Source organism: Muntiacus reevesi, chromosome 20 (genome assembly GCF_963930625.1).
Source record: "Muntiacus reevesi chromosome 20, mMunRee1.1, whole genome shotgun sequence".
Classification (NCBI taxonomy): domain Eukaryota; kingdom Metazoa; phylum Chordata; class Mammalia; order Artiodactyla; family Cervidae; genus Muntiacus; species Muntiacus reevesi.
The window spans coordinates 27,686,984-27,712,100 of NC_089268.1; the positions used below are offsets into that span (position 1 = coordinate 27,686,984).

At 41.2% G+C, this 25,117-nt stretch overlaps 1 protein-coding gene across 1 annotated transcript; it reads left to right on the top strand.

Annotated features, from left to right (window-relative positions):
- The first annotated feature begins 1,819 nt into the window (after positions 1 to 1,819).
- Positions 1,820 to 20,415, top strand: LOC136151185 (butyrophilin subfamily 1 member A1-like). Its single transcript, XM_065912139.1, has 7 exons — positions 1,820 to 1,979; positions 2,764 to 2,784; positions 4,345 to 4,371; positions 4,873 to 4,899; positions 5,477 to 5,503; positions 5,692 to 6,229; positions 20,142 to 20,415. Exons 1-7 carry the CDS (start codon positions 1,820 to 1,822, stop codon positions 20,413 to 20,415), a joined length of 1,074 nt encoding a protein of 357 aa, XP_065768211.1.
- The last annotated feature ends 4,702 nt before the right edge of the window (positions 20,416 to 25,117 follow it).

Genomic DNA, 25,117 nt, shown 5'->3' on the forward strand with positions numbered 1-25,117 from the left:
CCTGGAGACGGTTCCGTGTGCACTTGAGAAAAAGTTGATATTCATTGTTTTGCGGTGAAATGTCCTATAGGTATCAATTAGGTCTAACTGGTATACTGTATCATTTCAAGTTTGTGTTTCCTTGTCAATTGTCTGTTTAGTTGATCTATCCATCGGTGTGAGTTGAGTATTAAAAACTCCCACTACTATTGTGTTATTATTAATTTCCCCTTTCATACTTGTTAGCATTTGTCTTACATATTGTTGTGCTCCTAATTTGGGTGCATGTATATTTATGATTCTTATATCTTCTTCTTGGTTTGATCTTTTGATCATGATGTAGTGTCCTTCTTTGTCTCTTTTCACAGCCTTTGTTTTAAAGTCTATTTTATCTGATATGAGTATTGCTACTCCTGCTTTCTTTTGGTCTCTATTTGGTCTCCATATATTTTTCCAGCCCTTCACTTTCAGTCTGTATGCATCCCTTGTTTTGAGGTGGGTCTCTTGTAGACAGCATATATACGGGTCTTGTTTTTGTATCCATTCAGCAAGTCTTTGTATTTTGGTTGGGACATTCGACCCATTTACATTTAAGGTAATTATTGATCAGTATGATCCTGTTGCCATTTTCTTTATTGTTTTGGGTTTGAGTTTATACACCCTTTATGTGTTTCCTGTCTAGAGAAGATCCTTTAGTATTTGTTGGAGAGCTGGTTTGGTGGTGCTGAATTCTCTCAAATTTTTCTTGTCTGTAAAGCTTTTGATTTCTCCTCCATATTTGAATGTGATCCTTGCTGGGTACAGTAATCTATGCTGTAGGTTATTTTCTTTCATCACTTTAAGTATGTCCTGCCATTCCCTTCTGGCCTGAAGAGTTTCTGTTGAAACATCAGCTCTTATCCTTATGGGCATCCCCTTGTGTGTTATTTGTTGTTTCTCCCTTGCTGCTTTTAATGTTTGCTCTTTGTGTTTGATCTTTGTTAATTTGATTAATATGTATCATGGGGTGTTTTGCCTTGGGTTTATCCTGTTTGGGACTCTCTGGGTTTCTTGGACTTGGGTGATTATTTCCTTCCCCATTTTAGGGAAGTTTTCAACTATTATCTCCTCAAGTATTTTCTCATGGTCTCTTTTTGTCCTCTACTAGGACTCCTATGATTATAATGTTGGGGCATTTAACATTGTCCCAGAGGTCTCTGAGGTGGTCCTCATTTCTTTTAATTCTTTTTTCTTTTTCCCTCCCTGTTTCATTTCTTTCTATCATTCTATCTTCTACCTCACTTATCCTATCTTCTGCCTCCATTATTCTACTGTTGATTCACTCCAGAGCGTTTTTTATCTCATTTATTGCATTATTCATTATATATTGACGCTTTTTTATTTCATCTAGGTCTTTGTTAAACCTTTCTTGCATCTTCTCAATCCTTGTCTCCGGGCTATATATCTGTAACTCCAATTTCCTTTCAAGATTTTGGATCATTTTCACTATCATTATTTGGAATTCTTTATCAGGTAGATTCCCTATCTCTTCCTCTTTTGTTTGGTTTGGTGGGCATGTATCCTGTTCCATTACCTGTTGGGTATTTCTCTGCCTTTTCATCTTGTTTATATTTCTGTGTTTGGTGTGGCCTCTCTGTATTCTGGCAGTTGGTGGTTTTTCTTTATTGCGGAGGTTCCCTGCTGTGGGTGGAGTTCGACAGGTGACTTGTGAAGGTTTTCTGGTTAGGGAAGTTGTGTCGGTGTTCTGGTGGGTGGACCTGGGTTTCTTCTCTCTGGAGTGCAATGAAGTGTCCAGTAATAAGTTCTGAGATGTCATGGAGTTCAGATGAAGGGGATAAGTATGTTTTTGGTTCCTTTGTTGGTCACCAAACCAAAATTTTTGACTGAAAAACAAATGCACAAGCTAAAAGTTTCAAGTTATGTTTTATCTGGGGACCTTACTCAGGACTACAACCTGGGAGACAGGATCTTAGTGAGTTCTGAGGAACTCCTCCAGAGAGGTAAGAAAGGATTCAAGATATCTTGGAGTTTTTACTGGGGGTGAACTCTAGTAGGAACACATCAAGATTACCTCTGAGAATAATTTAAAAAAAGAAACAAAACAGGCATCTCAAGTTCATGATGTTAATGTCTTTCTATGTCTGGTAAGATACAAGTGTCTGAGCTCACTGAAATTATTCCTTTGATATGCATCATAAATACTGGGCCAGTATACTGTTTTTCTCCATTCTGAATCTCCTCTCGGGTTCTGATGGCTTCATGGTGAGCAATATTCATTGCATACCAAAATATCAGGTAAGATTTTTTTCTCTGCAAGAACAAATCTTCCATTCTTCCCAAGATAAAAATATTGTGTCCTTGGTATTTTTCAGGACTTTTTGTTTCTTTGGTTTTTTTCTAGTTACATACATCTTATCTATTCACTGATCAGGGGAATTTTAATTTCACTTTCATAAATTATACTGCTTTTCTTTGAAATTTACATGAGTTTTTCCATTATATTTTTCAGAACAACTCAGGAAGGAAAATGGTAAGTTTTATCAATTTTTTTAAGAGATTTATTTCCTAGATATATTTCTCCTCTTATTTTATTTTCTATATTGGTTTTCCTTGAAATTGACATGAGTGTTTCCATTATATTTTCCAGAACAATGCACCAAGGAAAATGGTACGTTTCATGACTTTTTAAAAAATATTTATTCCTAGATATATTTTTCCTCTTATTTTATATTCTGTATTGGTTTTCCTTGAAATTTACATGAGGTTTTCCATTATATGTTTCAGAACAACTCAAGAAGGAAATTGGTAAGTTTTATGACTTTTTAAAATAGATTTATTTCCTAGATATATTTTTCCTCTTGTGACATTCACCACTTACATACCGCCACTTTCCTTTGCCTTCCTGTGAATTTCGTATTACCTTCTCCAGTTTCTTTTTGTCTTCATGAACTCGTCCTATATTAAGTATCTTAATTCCCTCCTCTAGCTTTTATTCTTTCCTTTTTATTTCATCTTCCTGGTGATTACCATGGAAGGAAAGTTATGACCAACATGGATAGCATATTTAAAAGCAGAGACATTACTTTGCCAACAAACGTCCGACTAGTCAAGGCTGTGGTATTTCCAGTGGTCATGTATGGATGTGAGTGTTGGACTGTGAAGAAAGCTGAGTGCCGAAGAATTGATGCTTTGAACTGTGGTGTTGGAGAAGACTCTTGAGAGTCCCTTGGACTTAAGGAGATCCAACCAGTCCATCCTATAGGAGATCAGTCCTGGGTATTCATTGGAAGGACTGATGTTGAAGTTGAAACTCGAATACTTTGGCCACCTCATGCGAAGAGTTGACTCACTGGAAAAGATCCTAATGCTGCGACAGATTGGTGGCAGGAGGAGAAGGGTATGACAGAGGATGAGATAGCTGGATGGCATCACCGACTGGATGGACATGGGTTTGGGTTGACTCCCGGAGTTGGTGATGGACAGGGAGGCCTGGCATGCTGCGATTCATGGAGTCGCAAAGAGTCGGACATGACTGAGTGACTGAAATGAACTGAACTGAGGTTTTATTCTTTCCTTTTAATCTTATGTTCCTGGAGATTACCATGACTTCATTAAAAGTTTGGTGGAAAAAAAATAAATTGGTATGAACAAAGGATTAGGCTAAAAAAATGTGGTTATTTCCATTCAATAGAAAGCTTATTTTAACTTCAGTTTTTTCTCATGTGCTCTGAGATGGAGTCCCCATAATTTATATATATTACATTCTTTCAAATAAGAATAGTGTTCAGACTCCAAAGATGTAGAATAAATTCCTCCTTTGTTGATCTTTCAAACACTTTGCATATACTATTATCAGGTAATCTTGATACACTTTGCTTGACCATAATCTCCAGTAATCTAAAGTATATAAATATTTTTACATGAATTTGCATCTTTTTTTCTATCCAAGCAAAATTATTACTGTTTATTCTTTTTTATTTTAACTATTTACTAGCTAGTTCAACAAATTTCTCTTCCTTCAGGGTCTTGAACATACATTTTTCAGTCACTCAAACAAACTTTATTGGGAATTTACATGTAAATTCTATGGCTATCTTCTAAATTAATTCTACATTATTTTTAGTAACCCACTACAAGAATTATTAAATCTTCATGCCCTTTCATATCTGATTATACTCTTCAAATTATATTGAAGTTTCTAGGTGGAATGAACTTTACACATTTCTTTCTTTGCTTTTGAAATGGACATTACTTAGCAAGCTTCAGACACAAATATTGAGTGATGTATGGTGTTACTTGCATCTTCTTTATGATGTTAAGAACATCTGTTTATATATACATGCATGATTTTGTATTTTCTTTCAGAGAGGAAGAAGGCTCAATTCAAGTCTGGTGAGTAATGATTATCTCTCAGACACCTTTACTGTTCTGTTTTTCTTAGGTTCTGCCCTCACCCTAGTGGGATAGAATGCAAAAATATTTTTTTTAAAAATGCTTAGTGTAAGCAAAACAGCACTGGAAGCATTATCTTTATAAATATCAATGCTTTCAATAAATTCCCTCTGAAGTGAAGCAACTACTGATCACTCAGCATATAATTCCTCTCCCTTTAGTTTGTTTGTTCCTTCCTACTGTCTATGCTCCTTCCTTCATGTTTCTATCCCTGCCACCTTTGTTTTTTCTCTATCTATCCTTCACCTGATAATTGTATCATCATGTTTAAAAACTGGAATATGAGGATATAGGATAAAAAGAGAAAGTTCAAAGGATTCAGTAGAAGAAATAGAACAAAGACAAATATTTCTTATATTTGCTTTTAATGTAACAAAAAAGACAATGAAAGAAGACATGCAAGAATAAAAGTTAAGTTTTTTCTATTTTGTTCTTTTGCAGCATGGAGGGAAATATCATTATATCCTGGTGAGCAACATGGACTCTGATGAAGAAAATTCTATTATCAAAGATATTTTAAATGAACACCTACTGTGTGCAAAATGCTTTGCTGAAAATTAAGGAAACTCCAAGGCTTTATTCCATGAATTCAGTAGATTACTCATTATTCTAACAGATAATAATGGGTTTAGAACATTGCATTTTAATAGTTTTATTATTTTTAGTTGTATATAACATTGTGTTTTGAGTGAAGGTAGAATGGTTATCATCTTCTAAAATCTGAAGAATCTAAAGTGAACAATAAGCAATTTTTTCAGACCCATCATATCCTGTATTTCCTTTCAAACATCCTAAATAGATTACAAATATTTTTCCTATATGAATTTTGAATGAGAAGAGCATAGCGTTGGCACAGGTCTTCAAGTCATACGTAATTTAACATCTTGTAAAAAGAGGTTCAAGTATATAAAAAGAGGTTGGTTTTTCCTATCTTTTCTGGTTGCTGCTATTCTTCGATTAAGAAGTATTTTACCATAGTATTCTAGACAGACAGGAAGCTCTGTCTGTCAGATGGTGGATTCTTATGTTCATTTGCTTTTTGCAGACTGGAGGAAAGAAGAGTTCCACACTGGTGAGTCTGTAATGATTCAAGACAGACACAGCTCGTTGTGGGGTAGTCCCAGGGAAGATGAGGGGTGGGGGCACGGTGGTGAGGTGAACTGGATGTTCCCAGGGCCAGAGGAGCACTCATAGAAGGGAAACTCTGGCCTAAGCCTACTGAGACCCTGCCAGAAACCTGATAATCTCTTGTCTTTGCAGTAAATCTGACTCTGGATGCAGCCACTGCCCATCCTGCCCTCTTCCTGTCTGAAGAGGGGAGAAGAGTTACCTGGCAAGAACCATCTCAGGAACTTCCCAGCTGCTCACAGAGATTTGTCTCCCTTCCCTGTGTGCTTGGTCAGCTGCATGTCAGCTCAGAGAGATACTTCTGGGAGGTGGAGGTTCAGAACACACATTCCTGGGACCTGGGAGTTTGTAGGAATAATGTAGCAAGGAATGGGAGGGTCACAATGTCACCACAGAATGGTTTCTGGGCCATTAGGCTCTATGATGGGGAGTACTGGGGCCTCACATCCCCAGAAACTTCTCTTACTCTAAAAGAAAAACCCTGTAGGTTGGGAGTATTCCTGGATTATGAGGCTGGAGATGTATCTTTCTATAACATGACAGATGGATCCCACATATTCACATTTTCCAAACAAAAATTTTATGGTATCCTAAGACCACTTTTTAGACTTTGGTCCTCTGACTCAGGCCCTCTGATCATTGTCCAGATGGAGGAGAACACAATGATGCTGTAATTCATATGCCTAACCTTCCACGATGTTTACAATTCTCCCCACTAGACACTAGACACTTTTCTTCCTCCTTTACTGATTTATTCTAAGTTGAAGCTCTGATACACAGACTGATGGTTGTCTCCCATATTACTTCTCCCTTCTTCCTAAGTTATAGGTCCCTCTTCTTCTCACTCTGCCTATGACAGCCTAGTACAAAGATTAGTATTCCTGGCATCCCCTGCTGAATGTGACTAAATTATGACCAGTGCATTTTAAGATGAATTATCCTGTATGACTCTTTGGAAAAGACCCTGATCCTGGGAAAGATTGAGGGCAGAAGGAGAAGAAGTTGACAGAGGATGAGGCAGTTGGATGGCACCACCAATTCAATGGACATGAACTTGGGCTAACTCTGGCAGATGGTGAGGGACAAGGAAGCCTAGTGTGCTGTAGTCTGTGGGCTTGAAAAAAGTTGGACACGACTTGTCGACTAAACAGCAACATTCAGTATGATCTCTGGAATGTGTTCTTAAAGGAAAACTATGTGATTTTCTTCTTTTCTCTAACTATTTGGATGGGCAGAATGTGGCATGATGGATGGATCTCTAAGAACATTTCTGATCATGTAATATCATACAGACAGAAAAGAAGATATTAATAGAATAAATCTAGAGTTTTGACAGCTTTATGAGACTATTATATTCTCACTTTCTGAATTAATTCCAGTAAGAAATAAATTTTATATCTTTAAACCATTTGTATGTTGTATTTCTGTGTGTTGTGACTGAATCCAGTACTAACTCAAGCATGCTCCCTTTAAGGATGGTAGCAGGTGACATCCGCAGTTGAATATTCAGATGAAACAGGAAATGTAAAATCCTGTACTTGCTTGCTCAGTTACTCCAGTGTGTCAGGCTCATTTAGGGTCTTTCAATTTCTCCTGAATCCTCAGCCCCTCTTGACTTTACTTCCTAACCTCTTGTTTGTGGGTACCATGGTTAATAATTCTAAGTATTATCTTACTAGTGAGCAAAGATCCCTGGCCTCATTGCCCTTATATCACATATACTTGAAAAAAAAAAACTCCAAATGTGGATAAATCTAATTACCCATCTCTCACACTGGCAGTTAAACATGCTATACAAATCCACGCATGTGAGCAGACTGTTCCTCTTGACATGTGTTATTACCTATCACAACTTGGACACCAGCACTATCAAGTAATCCTCTCATTCATTAAAAAATCTACCTTCATTCAACTTTCAAATCTACTCCCACCTTATACTCAATGTATGACTGTGTTCCCACTCTGAAAATTATTAATAACAAACTCAATTAGAAGACAATTATCTCATCTTTGTAATAATAAATATAATAAATATAAATCTCTATCTCTCCATTACTCCTCTCTCACTGTGTTATTAAGAGAAGTATTTCCCTTTATTCACAGGGAACACCAACCCATCTTTATCTCCATTCATTCTATACTGTGCTCTCTGGACTTCGATCGATCAGTTGTTCCTCTCAGACTTTCCACAAGCTTTTTCCCACGAATCTTTTGTTTTTCAAAATCTCCTCCACCTTAAAAATCAAAACAATACAATTTTCTACCAACTCTGCTGCTGCTGCTGCTACTAAGTCACTTCAGTCATGTCCGACTCTGTGCAACCCCACAGAGGGCAGCCCACCAGGCTACCCCATCCCTGGGATTCTTCAGGCAGGAACACTGGAGTGGGTTGCCATTGCCTTCTCCAATGCATGAAAGTGAAAAGTAAAAAGAAGTCGCTCAGTTGTGTCTGACTCATAGCGACCCTCTGGACTACAGCCTACCAGGCTCCTCTGACCAGGGAATTCTCCAGGCAAGAGTACTGGAGTGGGTTGCCATTGCCCTCTCCGTCTACCAACTCTAGATCCTCCTTTATACTCTTCTATCTTACATAAAGTTTTCAAAATAATTATATTAAAACTGTGATTGTATTTCTCTGATTCCCATTTCCTTCTGATTATACTCTAGGTTATGGGTTAAACTATGTCTCCCTCACCACCTCTCCTAAATTCATGTATTGAAAGCCCTAACGTCCAGTACCTCGGAATGTAACTTTGTTTGGAAATAAGTTCATTGCAGGTATCATAAAGATGGAGTAGGGTGCATCCCTAATACAGTGAGACTGTTGACCTTAAAGGGGGGAGGGGGGGATTTAGACATCCACATAGGCACAAGGATAATGCATGTAAAGTTTGGAGTCTGATTCCACAGACAAGGAATCTCCAAGATTGCTAATAAAATATCAGCTGCTAGGAGAGAAGCTTAAAAGAGATTCCTCCCCAGCACCTTCAGAAAAAGCATAGCCCTGTTACACTCTAGTGTCACAATTCTAGCCCCCAGAACTGTGATATAATAAACTTCAGTCATTTAAGGTAATCAATGTGTGATACTTTATTATAGTCTATTAATAGTCCCAGTTAGCCAATGTACACTTTTTTGTTTTGTTAAACACAATCTGATCATCTATTCTTTAAAAAAAATAATAATAATAATCCAAAACCTGTTGCAGAAACTCAAGAGAATTTCTGCATTTATGTAAACTTCATGAAACAGTTGAAAACCAACATAGGAAAAAAGTTCTAAATTCTACGACTGTGATGAATTTGTATAAAGTACTTAATTCTATGATAATTATGTCTGTATTTCAGTGTTCATACTTCCTCATGAATTAATACCCATTGTTTCATGTTAAAGCTATCAATATCATTAATTCTTATTTTATAGATGAGTAAAGTAAGGCTTTGATTATTTATATTATTATCAGACTTTTAATATTTTCCAAAGTCACGCATTTACTAGACGCCAGAACTGGAACTAGAATCTTAGTCATTTATCTTCACAAATCCAAGGCAACTTTTGCTAAACAAGCTCATTCTTTTCTTATTTATATAGACCAAAGCATCATGATACATATACTTCATGCTGAGGACCAGTTACAGGTTTATGATTAAAGAAGTAAAATCAACAGCAGTGTGACCAAAGAAAGTTATAGTAAATGTATGTATGCTATGCTAAGTTGATTCAGTTGTGACCAACTCTTTGTGCCCTCATGGACTGAAGCCCACCAGGTTCCTCTGATCATGGGTTTCTCCAGGAAAGAATACTGGAGTGGACTGCCATGACCTCCCCCAGGGGATCTTCCCAACCCAGGGATCAAACCAATGTCTCTTACATCTGCTGAATTCGCAAGTGGGTTCTTTACCACTAGCACCACCTGACAAGCCCACTTTATACTTAAACAGTGGATGTTAAGGCTCTTAGTTTCAATGACCACAAGCTATTAATTCTCAAAGTATGGTTCCAAGGAACATTAGTTCTGTGATAGCCTCTTGCTTAAATAAAGCTTTCAAACTCTTTTCTAATGTAAAAATTATAAAATTTTATAGGCTGCAGTATTTTCTAGAAAGTACTATTCTAAATTATTCCAACCCTAAAAGTGAAGCAGTCAAAAGAAATGAATCTGCCAGTTTGCCCTTCCCTGTGGATTTCAGATTTGATAGTCCTCACATTAAGTAAACCAACTCCCCTACCCCCTCATAATAGGTAAACCATGGAAGCCAATTCTGACTCCATGATGCAACTGTTTCTTTGACTTACTTTCATTACTTTTATTATTATAATCATTCAGAATGATTTGCCTCAGAGAATCCTGCCCCTCTATGCCTGACTGTTAAACTAAAGTGCCTTTGTTCAGAACATGGCTGGAAGGAAGAAAATAACACATCCCATGCCTGAGGCTTGCCAATGGGAGCCAAAGAATTGGTCCTAAAAATAGAGGGAGGAATGTGGATACCCAAGGATGAAACACCAGATAAAACCAAGGAGGGTCTTGGGATGCAGGAACTGAAAAACCAGACCCTTATCATCTTTCTGTCCCCCATGTTATAACTATTAACGGAGTTCAAGTCCTCCTGAGCAGTATAACCTGTCTCTCCTTCTACCCCACAAAGGGAGAAGGTATTTGCCTTACTCTTCCCCCACCCAATATATGTGCCTCATTCAATCAGCAAATGACCCACAAGACACCTATCCCACCCCTTGGACCCTAGGTATAAAACTGGACTAAAGACCCCTGTTCGACATCAGTTGTCCCTTAAGCTGGCCCACTGTCCTAACAGGGTCTCCTGCTCTAATAAACTTTATTCTACTCTAATTCTGCCTCATCTCTGGAAATTCTTTTCCAATCCACACTTGTACCATGGCATTTTCAATGGCCTGAATGGGGACTTGGGGTCTCTACCCCACCTCCTCACTTCTCCTTTCTCATAGGGACCCTCTGTGAACAGGCAAGTGCTATGGAAGCAACTGAGGAACTCTGGCCTAGGTTACCCTCTGGTGTGTTCCAAAGGCCCCACTGCTCACTGCGCCCCAGTAACTGACACCTGAATGGGTGCGGGTCTCTCCTTTAGACTCCTTTCTAACTGAGGACTAGGCCAACCAACAATGTGTGGGCACGGGTCAGGCACTTAAAAGCCATTAGGACGCCTGCCACATGAAGGCGCCCATGTGAGGATAAGGGGGACACGGAACAGAACAGGCCACAAGGGCATCCACCCCCAGCAAGACAACTTTCCTGTACCGAGTCAGGCTCATAGTGGTTGAAGCAAAACAGAGACCATTGTTCCCTGGCCATCGCCTCCCCGATAGGATTGTAAGGCGGATTCCTCAGCCTTCTTCCCTGTCACTTTCACTTCTTCCCCTCTTGGTCCGGATTGATTTACAGGAGCCTAGGTATTGCCTCTGAGTCATCCCAAGAGTGCCTTCCACGTTTCAGGGAATCACCGAATGGCGAGTCACCCAGTTGCTCCCGGGAATGTCTGTCTGCCCGGGTCACGTGGTGCCTTAGTCGCTTGGTTCTGTCACATGGTGCTTTAGCTGTCACATGGTGCCTTGGCCACATGGTTCTCAGGGGTCACCGCTCACTCCGGATGTGACTGTTGGGACAGTTGGCCATTTTGTGCCATTAGTCGCATGGAGAGATCACTGGGACCAAAAGGACAACTTTCTGTCAGCCAGTGACTCTCAGTACCCCCATTCTATGGCAGGTAGGCTAAGAGTGGGTTCTGGTACGTCGAGCCTCTCTCAGACTCACTCTTTGTCTATACTCTCAGAAACTGGAAAATTTTCACCCTGCAAAAGGCATGGCCCCAATACAAACTGGGGCACTCCCCCAAAAAATGGCCTCTGAATGGCACAGTAGCTTTTGCCAAAAACAGAGAGAGGACTCAAAATTTCCTTACGTTCAGTCCTTCAAAGCCCTCAGTCAAGAACCGGATTTGAGAGACTCATGCTATATGTGTCTTTCTGTTGTCTCCCTATCTCCTGTCCCTCTCTGTCTCTCTCCATCAAATTTCCAGATGACCCCTACTCAACCTGTCAGTTTCACGATCTCTAGGAAAGGATTCTGAGGTTCCCTTTGGTCCAGATCTTTCTCCTATTTTCAAAAATCTGAGGGATCAAATTTGCCAATTCCAGTCCATTTTAGTTCACTGACTCCTAAATGCTGATGTTCACTCTTGCCATTTCCTGTTGACCACTTTCAATTTACCTTGATTCATGGACTTTATATTCCAGGTTTCTATGCAATATTGTTCTTTACAGCATCAGACTTTACTTCCATCACCTGTCACATCCACAACGGGGCACTGTTTTTGCTTTGGCTCCATCTCTTCATTCTTTCTGAAGTTATTTCTTCACTCTTCTCCAGTAGCATATTGGGCACCTACCGACAAGGGGAATTCATCTTTCAGTATCATATCTTTTGGCCTTTTCATACTATTCATGGTTCTCAAGGCAAGAATACTGAAGTGGCTTGCCATTCCCTTCTCCAGTGGACCACGTTTTGTCAGAACTCTCCACCACAATCTGTCCATCTTGGGTGGCCCTACATGGCATGTCTCATAATTTCACTGAGTTAGACAAGGGTGTGGACCATGTGATCAATTTGATTAGTTGGATCCAACAACTGTAGGATCATTGAAAAAGCAAGAGAGTACCAGAAAACATCTACTTCTGCTTTATTGATTATGCCAAAGCCTTTGACTGTGTGGATCACAACAAACTGTGGAAAATTCTAAAAGAGATGGGAATACCAGACCACCTTACCTGCCTCCTGAGAAATCTGTATGCAGGTGAAGAAGCAACAGTTAGAACCGGACATGGAGCAACAGAGTGGTTTCAAATTGGGAAAGAGGTAGGTCAAGGCTGTATGTTGTCACCCTGCTTATTTAACTTATATGCAGATTACATCATTCGAAATGCCAGGCTGGATGAAGTCAAGCTGGAGCCAAGACTGCCAGGAGAAAGATCAGTAACCTCAGATGTGCAGATGACACCACCCATATGGCAGAAAGCAAAGAACTAAAGAACCTCTTGATGAAAGTGAAAGAGGTGAGTGAAAAAGATGGCTTAAAACTAAACATTAGCACTAAGAAAATGAAGATCATGGTATCCGGTCCCATCACTTCATGGAAAATAGATGAGGAAACAATGGAAACAGTGACAGACTATTTTAGGGGGTCTCCAAAATCACTCCAGATGGTGACCACAGCCGTGGAATTAAAAGACACTTGCTCCTTAGAAGAAAAGTTCTGACCAATCTAGACAGCATATTAAAAAGCAGAGACATTATTTTGCTGACAGAGGTCCATCCAGTCAAAGCTATGCTTTTTCTAGTAGCTATGGTTTTTCCAGTATGGATGTGAGAGTTGGACTATAAAGAAAGCTGAGCACCAAAGAAGTGATACTTTTAAACTATGTTGTTGGGGAAACTCTTGAGAGTCCCTTGAACTGCAAGGAGATCAAACCAGTCAGTCCTAAAGGAAATCAGTCCTGAATATATATTGGAGTAACTGATGCTGAAGCTGAAGCTCCAATATTTTGGCCACCTGATGTGAAGAACTGACTCCTTGGGAAAGACCCTGATGCTGAAAAAGATTGAAGTCAGGAGGAGAAGGGGATAACAGAGGATGAGAGGGTTGGATGACATCACTGACTCAATGGACATGAGTTTCAGCAAGCTCTGGGAGTTGGTGATGGACAGGGAAGCTTGGCATGCTACAGTCCATGGAGTCGCAAAACATCCGACACTACTGAGTGACTGAACTGATGTGAGTGATCGAAGCTCTCCTAACATCCTAAAGAATTCCCTTCTGACTACTTCTTGTCTCTCAGGGTGGGGGTGGACCAAGGGTCCCCCATTCCTGCAAATTCTCTTAACCCTTCAGATTCTTCTGATGGGACAAAAGTCTCACTTCCCACCAGAGGGACAATCCAAGATTTTTATCAGTTGATCTGGCTTTGATATCAGAGTCAACTTGAACACTATTTGGTCAATAATTCAGGTATAAAACTATGATTACAGAAAGGAAAGATGGCTTGATGGCCATGATATGACTTAGAGTCCAGAGAAAATTGATTTAAATGAATTTTTTTTCTTGAAAACTGCAAAATCAGTTCTTTTTTGCATATAGAATCAAAAACAACTAGTTTGTTACAAAAGCCTACCTAGGGAAAATCCTGAAGTTAACCCTTTCCATGTTTTTGAAATACACTGCCACTTTGCCTGAGACCTCAGCCTTGGGCAAATTGGAATTTCAAACAAAAAAAAGGGGGGGGGGGAGGTGTCAAAGAGATATTTTAAATCTCAGGTGGAAAACTATGAGATCTCTGTCGGTCTGTCTGTCTGTCTGGATTTATGTACGTCTCAGTGTGTGTCTTTTGTTTTTTGATAATATTGCTGAAGATGTAAATGAGTTCTTATTTAATTGGCCTAAAGAAAATAAGAGTTTATAAATCAAACAGTTCTAAACACACACAAAAAAGAAAACAAAACAAAAGAACTAACCTAAATGAATTTCAGATTCACTTGAACTGGGAAATATTCAGTATTAAATATCTAGTATTAATGTTTGTTTGCTAATCTAATATAGACAAGTCTAAGAGTCATTAATTAACATTAAGCATAATATTTTCATTGTACCTAGGTTTATTATAAGTTCAATATTTCTATATTTGTCACAAGTTTGTCAACAATGAAAGTACCTCTAGAAAAAAAAAAACTCTTAAAAAATATAAATGAGATATGAGTTTTTAGATAAACTATTAAAAATAATTATGCTTAAAAATGTATGTCTAAAATAGTCTTTCCAGATTTTTGTAACATGAATTACTATTACTGTGCTAAACATGAAAATTTGTTGAATAGGTCATTTCCAAATAAAATAAAATTCTGAGATTCTGAAACATTCACTACTTAACACTAACTTCCTCTTACACAGAAACTAATGAGATTTTTTAGTATTAATGAACAGTCTTTGGTGCCATCCTAAGATGTTCTTTATAAGAAAACAAAATTGTTTTTAGAAATTTTCACTGGTATTTATGTTCACTGATCTACAGAATGTTAATATAGAGGTCAGTTTATTGGTGGCTTAAGGAAACTAGGATGTATGTTTCATCAATAAAGAAGGTATAAGGAGTGAAATTGCATTTTATGAAGGGAAAAGGAAGTAGTTCTGATGTACAGGTGTCTGTTTCAGGAGAGAAGAACAAAGGAATGGGTACAGAAAGTGATAAGGAAGTTTTATGAAAAGTGGACCCCCAGAAAAGAGTTTTGCACATAATACAAGTTTTCTTGAGACCTTGAACTGCCTTTGATAATGGGTTTTTAATTTCTTTACCTTATCACAGAAGTGATCTGTTCTATGTTTACCTTTGAAATCTTTGTTGATGTTGGCTAAGCGAATGACTATGTGTCACAGTGACTTATACGATCCTACCTGACTGTTATAAACCCTTTTGATATTAATTGACAAAACTTCTTAAATAATTTGACTTCTAGCTAACTTTGGGATGCTTCAGAGGGCCCCTGAGACATCCCAAAGAGAGTACTAAACTATCTGAGTTCACTTGACAAGTTAAATTACATGGGAAGTATTGTTAGATGAGTGATGAATCCTCTCAGGTTATATTGTACAGTTGATGCTACTAATGTAGATATCCTAGAAATTATGTGAAATTCATGAAAATCTGCTATGTCCTGGTAAAATGTTGTCAGTTATAATTATAGTTATCATATTAAAGTCACAGCAATGACCAGGTCACTTGGTCAATTGCAATTTAATCAGATTTTAATCATGCCTATTATGGTTTCATTCTGATGCCTTTGCAAGAATACTGCTACTTCAGGATGTATGGAAGACTTTTCTAAAGTTAACCAATAAACGAATTTTGTTTATTTGTTATCTGGTAAGCTGGTACTAGACTGGAATTTAGTCTACTCTCTATGTTAAGAGAACAAAGTTTTCTTAGAATGCAGCTTTCACTAACAGATTATGAATTTCTTTACCTTTAAGTGATTTATATTTGTTTTCAAAATCTTTTGTTACTTTGGTAAAGTAAGTAAGTATTATTTAAGATCATGGTACATGTAGAAAAGCTCATTCTGCCTCTACAAAAGTAACCCCTCACAGTTAGAATTTTGCTATCCTGATGTTCTTAAAACATGGCATAGTCTGCTCCTAAATCAGGGAATTAAAAATGGGTGAACAATAGCTATAAATCAAAGAGACGGGGCTATGGGAAACCCAAGATGGCCACTTGGCTTTTCTGGGCTCCCTGACAAACCTCATTTTTATTTGATGGGTTAAAGCCTTCCCTGGCTACAGGGTTAATGCCCTCACAATGACAAAAAAATATATATTTCACTTAATATTAAGTTCTAGTTTTGTTAATTAAGGTCTGTGTTTATGACTCACTTCTGAGCTAGTTCCTCCTTGTTATGTTACATTGCTTAAAGGTTTAAATTAAGTTATTAAAAAGGACACTGTAAGTTTCCTTCTAAAGCTTATCTCAGTAATCAATCTTTGGATTAAGGTCAGATGCTCCATTAGGAGATTAACAAGTAGATTAACACCTGGCTATAATCATTTAACTAAGTCAGATGACCTGGGGTATACTGGACTATATCTAATGAAAGTTCTTGACTTAAATTCTTGCTTGAGACCTTACTAATAACTGCTAGCTATATTGTTTTCTATATCATTTCTTTCAGAAGATTGTTTCTTACATTACCAATGGTGTGACTGAGCCTGTGATAAAATGCTGATATGCAGTTTCATATGAGATCAATGACTGTAATAAAGTAACTCTAGATATGGGAAGAAGCAACAAGAGGGAATATTTTCCTGGACCAAGATGCTAGTAAGACAGTTATGGTCCCGAGACTCTTGTTACTTGCAAGACCTGGTCTAGTAACAGCACCATGAGTGGCTTGTCAACGAAACCTTCATTAGACCTGGGAATGAGCCTTCCCAGCACCATGGGAAACAATGGTTATGAAATGCCCCAAAGCATGGTCAAATATGTGACTATGAAAGGGCACTGCTAACTAGAAGTTGGCACTTGCCAGCTGCCTCTACAAAGATAAATCATGACCACTGCAAGCTGCCTACCTTCAACACCCCTTGAAAGGAATTCAGGTTAGAGATCAGAAATAAGGTACTCTGTGCTCTGGGAAAAACCTGGAAGAACAGGCTTTGAGATAGTCAGGTGTTTTGAAATAAAGATTTTATGAGCCCAAATTCTTGCATCTTCTCATACCTAGAGAAACACTAATGTCACAAACCAACATCTAGTCCTGGTTCTCCTGGCTACCTCCTCAGCAGATTATCTACTTCTGTTGCAGGAAGGGGGACCCCTTCCAGGGCCTGAAACTGGGCTCTTGTCTAACACTTGGAAATCAATTGTCTGAGGAGACACATGTGCTGACAAAGCAAGAGATTTCATTGGGAAAGGGCAGCCAGGTGGAGAGCAGTAGGGTAAGGGAACCCAGGAGAACAGCTCTGCTACATGGCTCACAGTCTCAGGTTTTATGATGTTGGGATTAGTTTCTGGGTTGTCTATAGCCAATAATTCTGACTCAGACTCCTTCCTGGTGCCTTGTTCAGCCAAGAGGGATGCCAGAGAGAAGGATTCTGGGAGGTGGTCGGACATGTGGTGTCTCCTTTTGACCTTGCCTGAACTCTTCCGGTTGGTGGTGGCTTATTCATTCCTTGTTCCTTACCAGGACCTCCTGTCATAAAACAACTCTTGCAAATGGTTACTATGGTGCCTGGCCAGGGTGGGTGGTTTCAGTCAGTGTGCTTCCCCTAACATTTCTGTTAATCTTTGGGCCATGTATCTTTAACTTTCTTGTGAAGTCTCTTTCTTCTAGAATACAGCAAATCTCCAAGTGGTAGTACAACAAGAATAGTCCCTAGCCAACACCCAGACAATGCTGAAACAAGCAACCTTACCATTCTGTGGACTGTCATCTCCCTCCATAAATCACCCTGAAAGAGAGCAGGCAAAGAGAACCCCAGAGCCCCACGACCACCCTGTATAGCCTGAAGAATCAAGAACAGTTATCACCCCTTTTCCTTTGAGATTGGGTTCCAAAAGGCCTGAGAAGGGAAATAGGTAGATAGTTAGACATAAGCAGGGTATCAAAGGGGCCAAAGAATTGGCCCTAAAAATAGAGGGAGGAATGTGGTGACCCAAGGATGAAAGACCAGATAAACTGTTAGGTAGTTAGAATAGGAAACAGGAGTCCAGAAAGGAGGTAGCTAAAAGACAAGGGAGGGAAAAGCCCCCAAAATTAGAACAAAGGAAGGTCCAAAGATCAGAGTGAGAACCTCAGGTAGAACAAACTGCACTCTAACTAGCCCAGAAGTTAAAAAAACATATAAAAAGAGGAGCCAAAGGGCTTGGGTCTCTCTCTCTTTCTCTCTCCCCCGTGCACAAGCACTCTTTGTCTCTCTTTCTCTTTCTCTCTCTCTCTCTCTCTCCTCTTTGTGTCTTTTGGGTCAGCATTCCCCCATGCCTTGAGGATGATTTTCCTTTGTTTTCTAAATAAAACTGAGGGAGCTATAACATTGTCCAACAGCTGTAACGCGCGAAGGGCTTTAATGCCCTGCTTCAAATTTCTGTTGAGAAGAGACAGAACCTAGATTACACCCCCCCCCCCCGACATCTATGCTGCCGTGATTCCGATTGAACCTGGCTGAAACAACCTCCGTGCGGCCCCTGCAAGGAGGAGGCCAAGAACAACAGGAGCCCAAGTTGGAGAAAGCTCCCGTGGTAGAAGCAGAACATGAAGAAAACCCAGCGCAAGGGAAGTGACAAGAAGCCCATCGTGCTGGAAACCGGGACAGTGAAAAATGAACTCAGCAGAAAGCTCACGTGGCTCAGTCTCACATTCGAGAAGACCTCTGGTTAAGATAGGAGGTCCTCACTCCTACGGCTGGAGGTACATATGCCTAATGAAATCTTAATTCCTTCACAATCTCTCGTTTCTTGATTCCTTGAACCCCCCACAAACAGGCGAGTGGCAGTGCACAACTGAGGGAGTCTGGAGAGGCTACTCTTCAGTATGTCCCAAAGGAGTACATACAGTACTCCCAGCTGAGCCCCAGTAGCTGTTACCCAAGCTGGTGGGGATTCTTCTGTCTTTAATCTTTATGCCAAGGATCAGTCCTGTGAAAACTGTGAGCAGAAGTCAGGTATTTAGGAGATTTTCTGGCAGGCTATGAAGGGGATTCCTTGGCACATCTTTCCCACTGTGTTTTCCTCCCGTCCTTCAGCTCTCTCTCCTGGGACTCGAGCCCAGCCAAAACCCATGATGCCTGGCTTCAGGACCTAATGAAGCTCAGGCTCTGATGTCTCATTGCAAAAATTCAGTGAGAGACACAGCAATAGATAAGAGGTGGATTTGTTAGGATTCAGAGAGAAGTACACCCTGCAGGGTGTGGTCCATTGGCTTAGGCCAAGGAATGAGGCCCGGCTAGGTGAATTCATATGCTAATGAGTGGGAGGATTATCCAAACTATTGTGGAACCACCCACTCCTCCATCTTTTGACAGTGACTTGGAGCTGTCCTGACACCTGTGGGTGTTCCATTTAGCTTACAGATTGGGGATTAAGGTTTACTTGAATTTGACTTGTCATCTTGGACCCAACTGATTTTAATTGGTTTATGCTATGCCCTTGTGCTATGTCATTCTTTCAAAAGTTATGCCCTGCCCTCTTCCCTCCTGTTTCATGCTCTTTTCCTGAGCCCTAGCCCGGCCCGCAATGTTGCCTCTACAATCTTCTGGAGGGACAAGAAGAAAATAGCTGGCCCTTGGGAGGGAAATACTGTATAATATCCAATTCCTCTAGACATTCAGGCCTTCATCTTCCATGTTTCCTACAACATGTGCAACATCAGCATCTCTCAGAGAACCCACTAGGGCGGGTGACAGGCACACAATGCCTGCTAGAAGTCCATCTGTTGGCATCCCTTCAAAGGCAGTTGGGCTTCCAGGGATAATGTTTGCCACTTTGGGAGTTAGTCCTGCAGGCCGTTTGGGCCCAAACCCCTACAACCCTTCTCACAAAATTACAAACATACCCCAGGATCAAATCTCCACTCCACTTTTATGGACCATCTGGTTTTTGTTGCCTCTTAACAAACTGGTTCTTAAGCCAATTATCTACTCCTACAATCAGGACCTTATCCCCTTGTAGGCTCCACCCAGTCTATTATTAAAATACTTTAATGCCCCTAACAGGGCCAGATAATGCACTCCTTTCTCATTACTTCTATTATTACCTAAAGTGGGTCTATGACAATGAAATGTTTACCACTGGAGACACCCTAACCTGCTCTTATGGAGGACTAGAGGAGGAAATCAGTGACTTACAATCCCTTAAAGCAGTAAAAGGATAAGGCTTATGACCACTTCACCAGGTTCCCAGTCTTGGGTCACAGGCTTGGATTGCTTTACATCAGGGCATCTATTCCCATCTGCAGTGAACAAACTGGCAATGAGTTAAAATTGCAACCCCTTATAACTACCCAGCACTGGGCACGCTGGAGATCTTGGGGACACCCAACTCCAGTCCGGGAGTCCCAGGGGGTCAACCTGCCTTGACCGGCCTAGGGATCTGGTCCTCAAAAATTTGTCACGCCTCTACCTGCTTGGGGATTCGCCAATCCAGGGGTCTCAGGAGGTCATCACAGCTCGACCTGCCCAGGGACCCAATTCTCAGGAGGCCGATCTGCCTCGATCTGCCTGGGGATTTGACCTCCAGGAGGCTTTCAGGTCTCAGCCTGCCTGGAGATCTGCACCCTGACCCAGGGATGCCTGGCTCTCAGGTTACAACAGTACTGGGTAGGATAAGCTTCAGAAAGACTCACACCTAAGGAAGTCCACCCATGAAAATAGAAGGAAGCCTATTACTTGTGGGACTGTGCCCAGTCACAGCAATAACTCAGGAGCCCAACGAGAACACCACTGCCTTTCTGGAAAGGTTAAAAGAGGCCCTCCAAAAGTTTACCAATATGGACTTAGACTCTTACGAGGGACAGGTGATTTTAAAGGACAAATTCCTGTCCCAATGTGCATCCGATATCAGAATAAAGTTACAACAGCTACAGCAGCAGGAACCTGCTGCCTCTTTAGATGAGATGATCCAGACAGCCATCAATAAAAGGTATAAAAGGTACTGACCTTTTATAACAGAGAACATAAGAAGGAGGCCAAGGCCCAGGAGAGGGGGGAAAGGATGCTGACCGCCCTCCATGGAAGCCCTATGGCAAACCCTGAGTCCTTAAAGGACAAGGCACATGCCTAATTTGCAGACAGGCGGAGCATTGGGTCAAAGAATGTCCAAACCAGTGACAAGTCTCCTAAAACAGCTTGCCACAAATGCCATGAACTGGGACATTGGGCAGCACTCTGCCCTTGGGACCCAAGAGCCTCAAAGTCAAGCACCAAGCCTTCCCTCATGGTGGTTCAACACGACTGAAGCGGCCCGCTCCAGCCAGCCCGTCTGTCACAGATAACCATCACGGGGCTGGAGCCAAAGGTGCAAATGGATGTGGCAGGTAGGTCCAAGAATTTCTTGGTTGACACGGGGGCTACATACTCTGTCTTGATCTCCTACTCTGGAGTCTTCTCCTCCCAAACCTGTATCATTGGGGTGCTACAGGAAAAAAAACTACTAAAAGACTCACCTGAGCACTTCTTGGTAGCTGGGATGGACAAATGTTTTCCCACCAGTTCCTAGTGGTCTCTGAGTGTCCTACTCCCTTATTGGGAAGAGACATACTTACTAAACTGGGGACCACCCTTGTGATGGGAAGCTTTTCAGCCCCTAGGGACCTACAGCTTCTGGTTACTACTGAAGAACCCATTACACCCTCTCCAATAGAGAGGGACCAAAAACTATGGGAGGACAAAATTAACCTCCAGGTGTGGGACCATGGGACTCCTGGACAAGCCCACCAAGCTGAACCAGTCATCACTGTCCTCTGAGAACCTACTCGGTTTCCTAACCAGAATCAATATTCCCTCAGAAGAGATGCTTGGGAGGGACTACAGCCTTTAATAAATAAATTCCTTGCTTGTCGGCTATTGGTCCCCACCAATTCACCCTGTAACACCTCGATCCTCTCTGTAAGTAGAAAGGATGGAACCTGGTGAATGGTTCAAGATCTCTGGATCATAAATGAAGCTGTAATTCCCCTCCATCCCACAGTACCCAATCTCTATATAATATTGGGAGAAATCCCACCCAATGCCAAGTGGTTTACAATCTTGGATCTTAAAGATGCATTTTTTTTTTTTGCATACCACTGGCTAAAGAATCCCAATATCTTTTGCCATCGAGTGGGAGGCCCCAGGAGAAAAACACCAACAGATGACTTGGACAGTATTACCTCAGGGGTTCAGAGATGGCCCCCACCTGTTTGGACAGGCCCTTAGCCAGGATCTCCTAGATCTGGACCTGGGAACTAAAGGGACAATGTTACAATATGTAGATCACCTACTAATCTGCTCTCCAGATGAGAAAAATGCCCAACAGCGAGCAATTCAGGTTCTAAACTTTTTGGCAGAGAGGGTATATAAAGTCTCCCGTGCTAAGGCACAGATGGTCGAGACAAAGGTCACTTACCTGGGAGTTCAGAATACACACGGGTCCAGGAGGCTGTCCTCTGATCAGGTACAAGGAATCCTCCAGTTGCCCTCCCCAATGACTCAAAAACAATTGCGAGCTCTCCTGGGGCTAACTGGGTATCGTACAATCTGGATACCCAACTATGGTCTAATTGCCCAGCCTTTATATGAAAGCTTAAAGGGACGGGATGATTCAATCACACTGATGTGGCGAATGCCTCAAAAGAAGGCAGAGGCTACACTGAAATGAGCCTTGACTCATGCACCTGCCTTGAGTTTGCCAGACCCAGAAACAGCATTCCAATTTTATATCCACGAAAGAGAGGAAATAGCCTGGGGAGTGTTAACTCAAAGGTTAGGATCTGAGCCCCAACCTGTAGCTTACTTATCCAAGACGCTCAACCCAACCACCCGAGGCTGGCCTCCCTGCCTTCGAAATCTTGCAGCTATTGCAATCCTGATAGAAGATGCTTTAAAACTCTTTTGAGGGCAAACTAACTATTCTTACCAGCCACCAAGTGAAACAACTCCTAAGTGGGAGAGGACCTTATGGGTGTCTCATCAAAGAATCCTCAAGTATCAAATAGGGCTGATGGAAAATCCAGGCCTCACTATATCCGCTTGTGAGGTTCTTAACCCAGCCACCCTCCTGCCTACTCCTGAGGTCTCTCTCCCCTTTCACTCTTGTCTAGAAACCTTGGACCACTGGACAAAATACTGATAGGGATTGTTGGAAGACCCTTCAACCAATCCTGAGAAAATCTGGTACACTGATGGAAGCAGCTTTGTCTTGGATGGAAAAAGAAGAAACAAAAATGCAGTAGTCTCCAATTTTGAGACCACAGAGGCTAAACCTTTGCCACCAGGTACTTCAGCCCAATTAGCTCAGCCCAATTAGCTGAGCTCATAGCCCTGACTTGAGCTTTAGAGCTGGGAAAAGGAAAAAGAATAGCTATTTACACAGACTCCAAGTATGCCTTTCTGGTGCTACATGCACATGCTGCTATTTGGAAAGAAGGGGACACTTGACCAACTGAAGGTCCCCAATCAATATGGTGATCAAACCTTTAGACTCTTGGATGCAGTCCATCTACCCGCTGAGGTTTCAGTCTTCCACAGTAAAGGACACCAAAAAGGGAGCATGGAAGTGACACGAGAGAACCAAGCAGCTGTCTATGGCCATAACACCCTGAATGGGCCTGATCTCGTCTGATTTCGGAAGCTAAGCAGGGTCAGGCCTGGTTAGTACTTGGATGGGAGAACCAAGCAGCTATCAGCCAGCTAAGAGAGCAGCATTACAGAACAATGAGCTAATAGGGATTGCCACCTTAGTTCCACAGACTAATTTGCCAGAAACTCCTTCATATACTGAAGGTGAGACTCTTAAAGCTAAGAGTGAGGGCTTTCAGGAAGATCATATGGGGTGGTTCCAAAAGGAGGGACTTCTTTTTCTGCCTGGGAAACTCCAATGGAAGTTGGTTAACTCTTTACATGCCACCACTCATTTATGGGAAAAGGCCCTCCAAAGATTACTAGAAAGGTCCTTCAGAGGACCATGCCTCCAAACGACTATAAGGCAAGTGGTCTACTCTTGTCTCACTTGCCAATTAAACAAGGACCTCGAAGACGCCAGTTGGCCCAGCCCATCCAAGGACATGGGGTCTACCCAGGAGAAGACTGGCAGACGGACTTCACCCAGATGCCAGTTTCTCAAGGGTATAAATACCTATTAATCATAAAAGTGCATTCACAAGATGGATTGAAGGCTTTCCCACCCGGACTGTGACGGCTGAGGAGGTAGTAAAAAAAAAAAAAAGAAAAGAAAAAAAACAACTGCTCCATGAAATCATTCCAAGATTTGGTTTGCCCAGATCATCACAAAGTGACAATGGGACATCATTTATTTCTAAGGTCAACCAATCAAAGCAAGCAAGCAAAGTCACTCAGTCGTGTCCGACTCTTTGCGACCCCATGGGCTGTGGCCCACCAGGCTCCTCCATCCATGGGATTTTCCAGGTAAGAATACTGGAGTGGGCTGCCATTTCCTTCTCTAGAGGTTCTTCCTGACCCAGGGATCAAAGCCAGGTCTCCCACATTACAGGCAGACCCTTTACCCTCTGAGCCACCAGGGAAGCCCAGGTGGTCTCTAAAGCATTGGGCATTACTTCTTATCTCCATTGTGCCTGGATCCTCAGTCTTCAGAAAAGTAGAAAGAGTCAACCAATTATTAAAATCAGCAATAATAAACATAACCCAGGAGACCTCCCTGGAATGGAAGGAGGCTTTACCAATAGCTCTCCTCCACACCTGTATTGACCCTAAGGAACAGGTTGGTCTTAGTCCTTATGAGATGCTATATGAGAGACCTTCTGTTTATGTCAATGACCACTTCCTAGATCTAGAGGCTCAGACCCTCCAGTCTTATACCATGGCCATTGGTCAATTCCAACAGAATATACATTTCTGGGGTGTGAATCAGGACCCAAAAGATTCTAAGGAGTCACCACTATATACTCCAAGGACTCAAGTCCTAATTAAAGTCTGGAAAGGTGGATCCCCAAAGGCTCAATTCCAGCCCACATGGAAGGGCCCCTACCCTGTAATACTTTCTACTCCCACAGCAGTCAAGGTACAAGGACATGACTCCTGGATTCACTACTCACGAATCACCATGGAAGAAAACAGAAGAAGACACTCAATACACCTGTGAGTCCCTGGGAGATCCTCAGATACCTATTCAGAACTACAAATGAGTGCCATTCTAATGAACACCCCCAAAATCTAGTTTCTGGGGATAAGATTTCTCAGGACAGCTCTAAAGAGACAACAGAGCTTGGCAGGGTTTGTACTCCAAAACAGACAAGAGATAGATTTTT

Coding starts and splice junctions, on each gene's coding strand:
- LOC136151185 (XM_065912139.1), top strand. CDS start 1,820: ATGTTTTTGGTTCCTTTGTTGGTCACCAAACCAAAATTTTTGACTGAA. Junction 2,785..4,344: donor ACAACTCAAGAAGGAAATTG/GTAAGTTTTATG, acceptor ATTTTCTTTCAG/AGAGGAAGAAGGCTCAATTC. Junction 5,504..5,691: donor GAAAGAAGAGTTCCACACTG/GTGAGTCTGTAA, acceptor TTGTCTTTGCAG/TAAATCTGACTCTGGATGCA.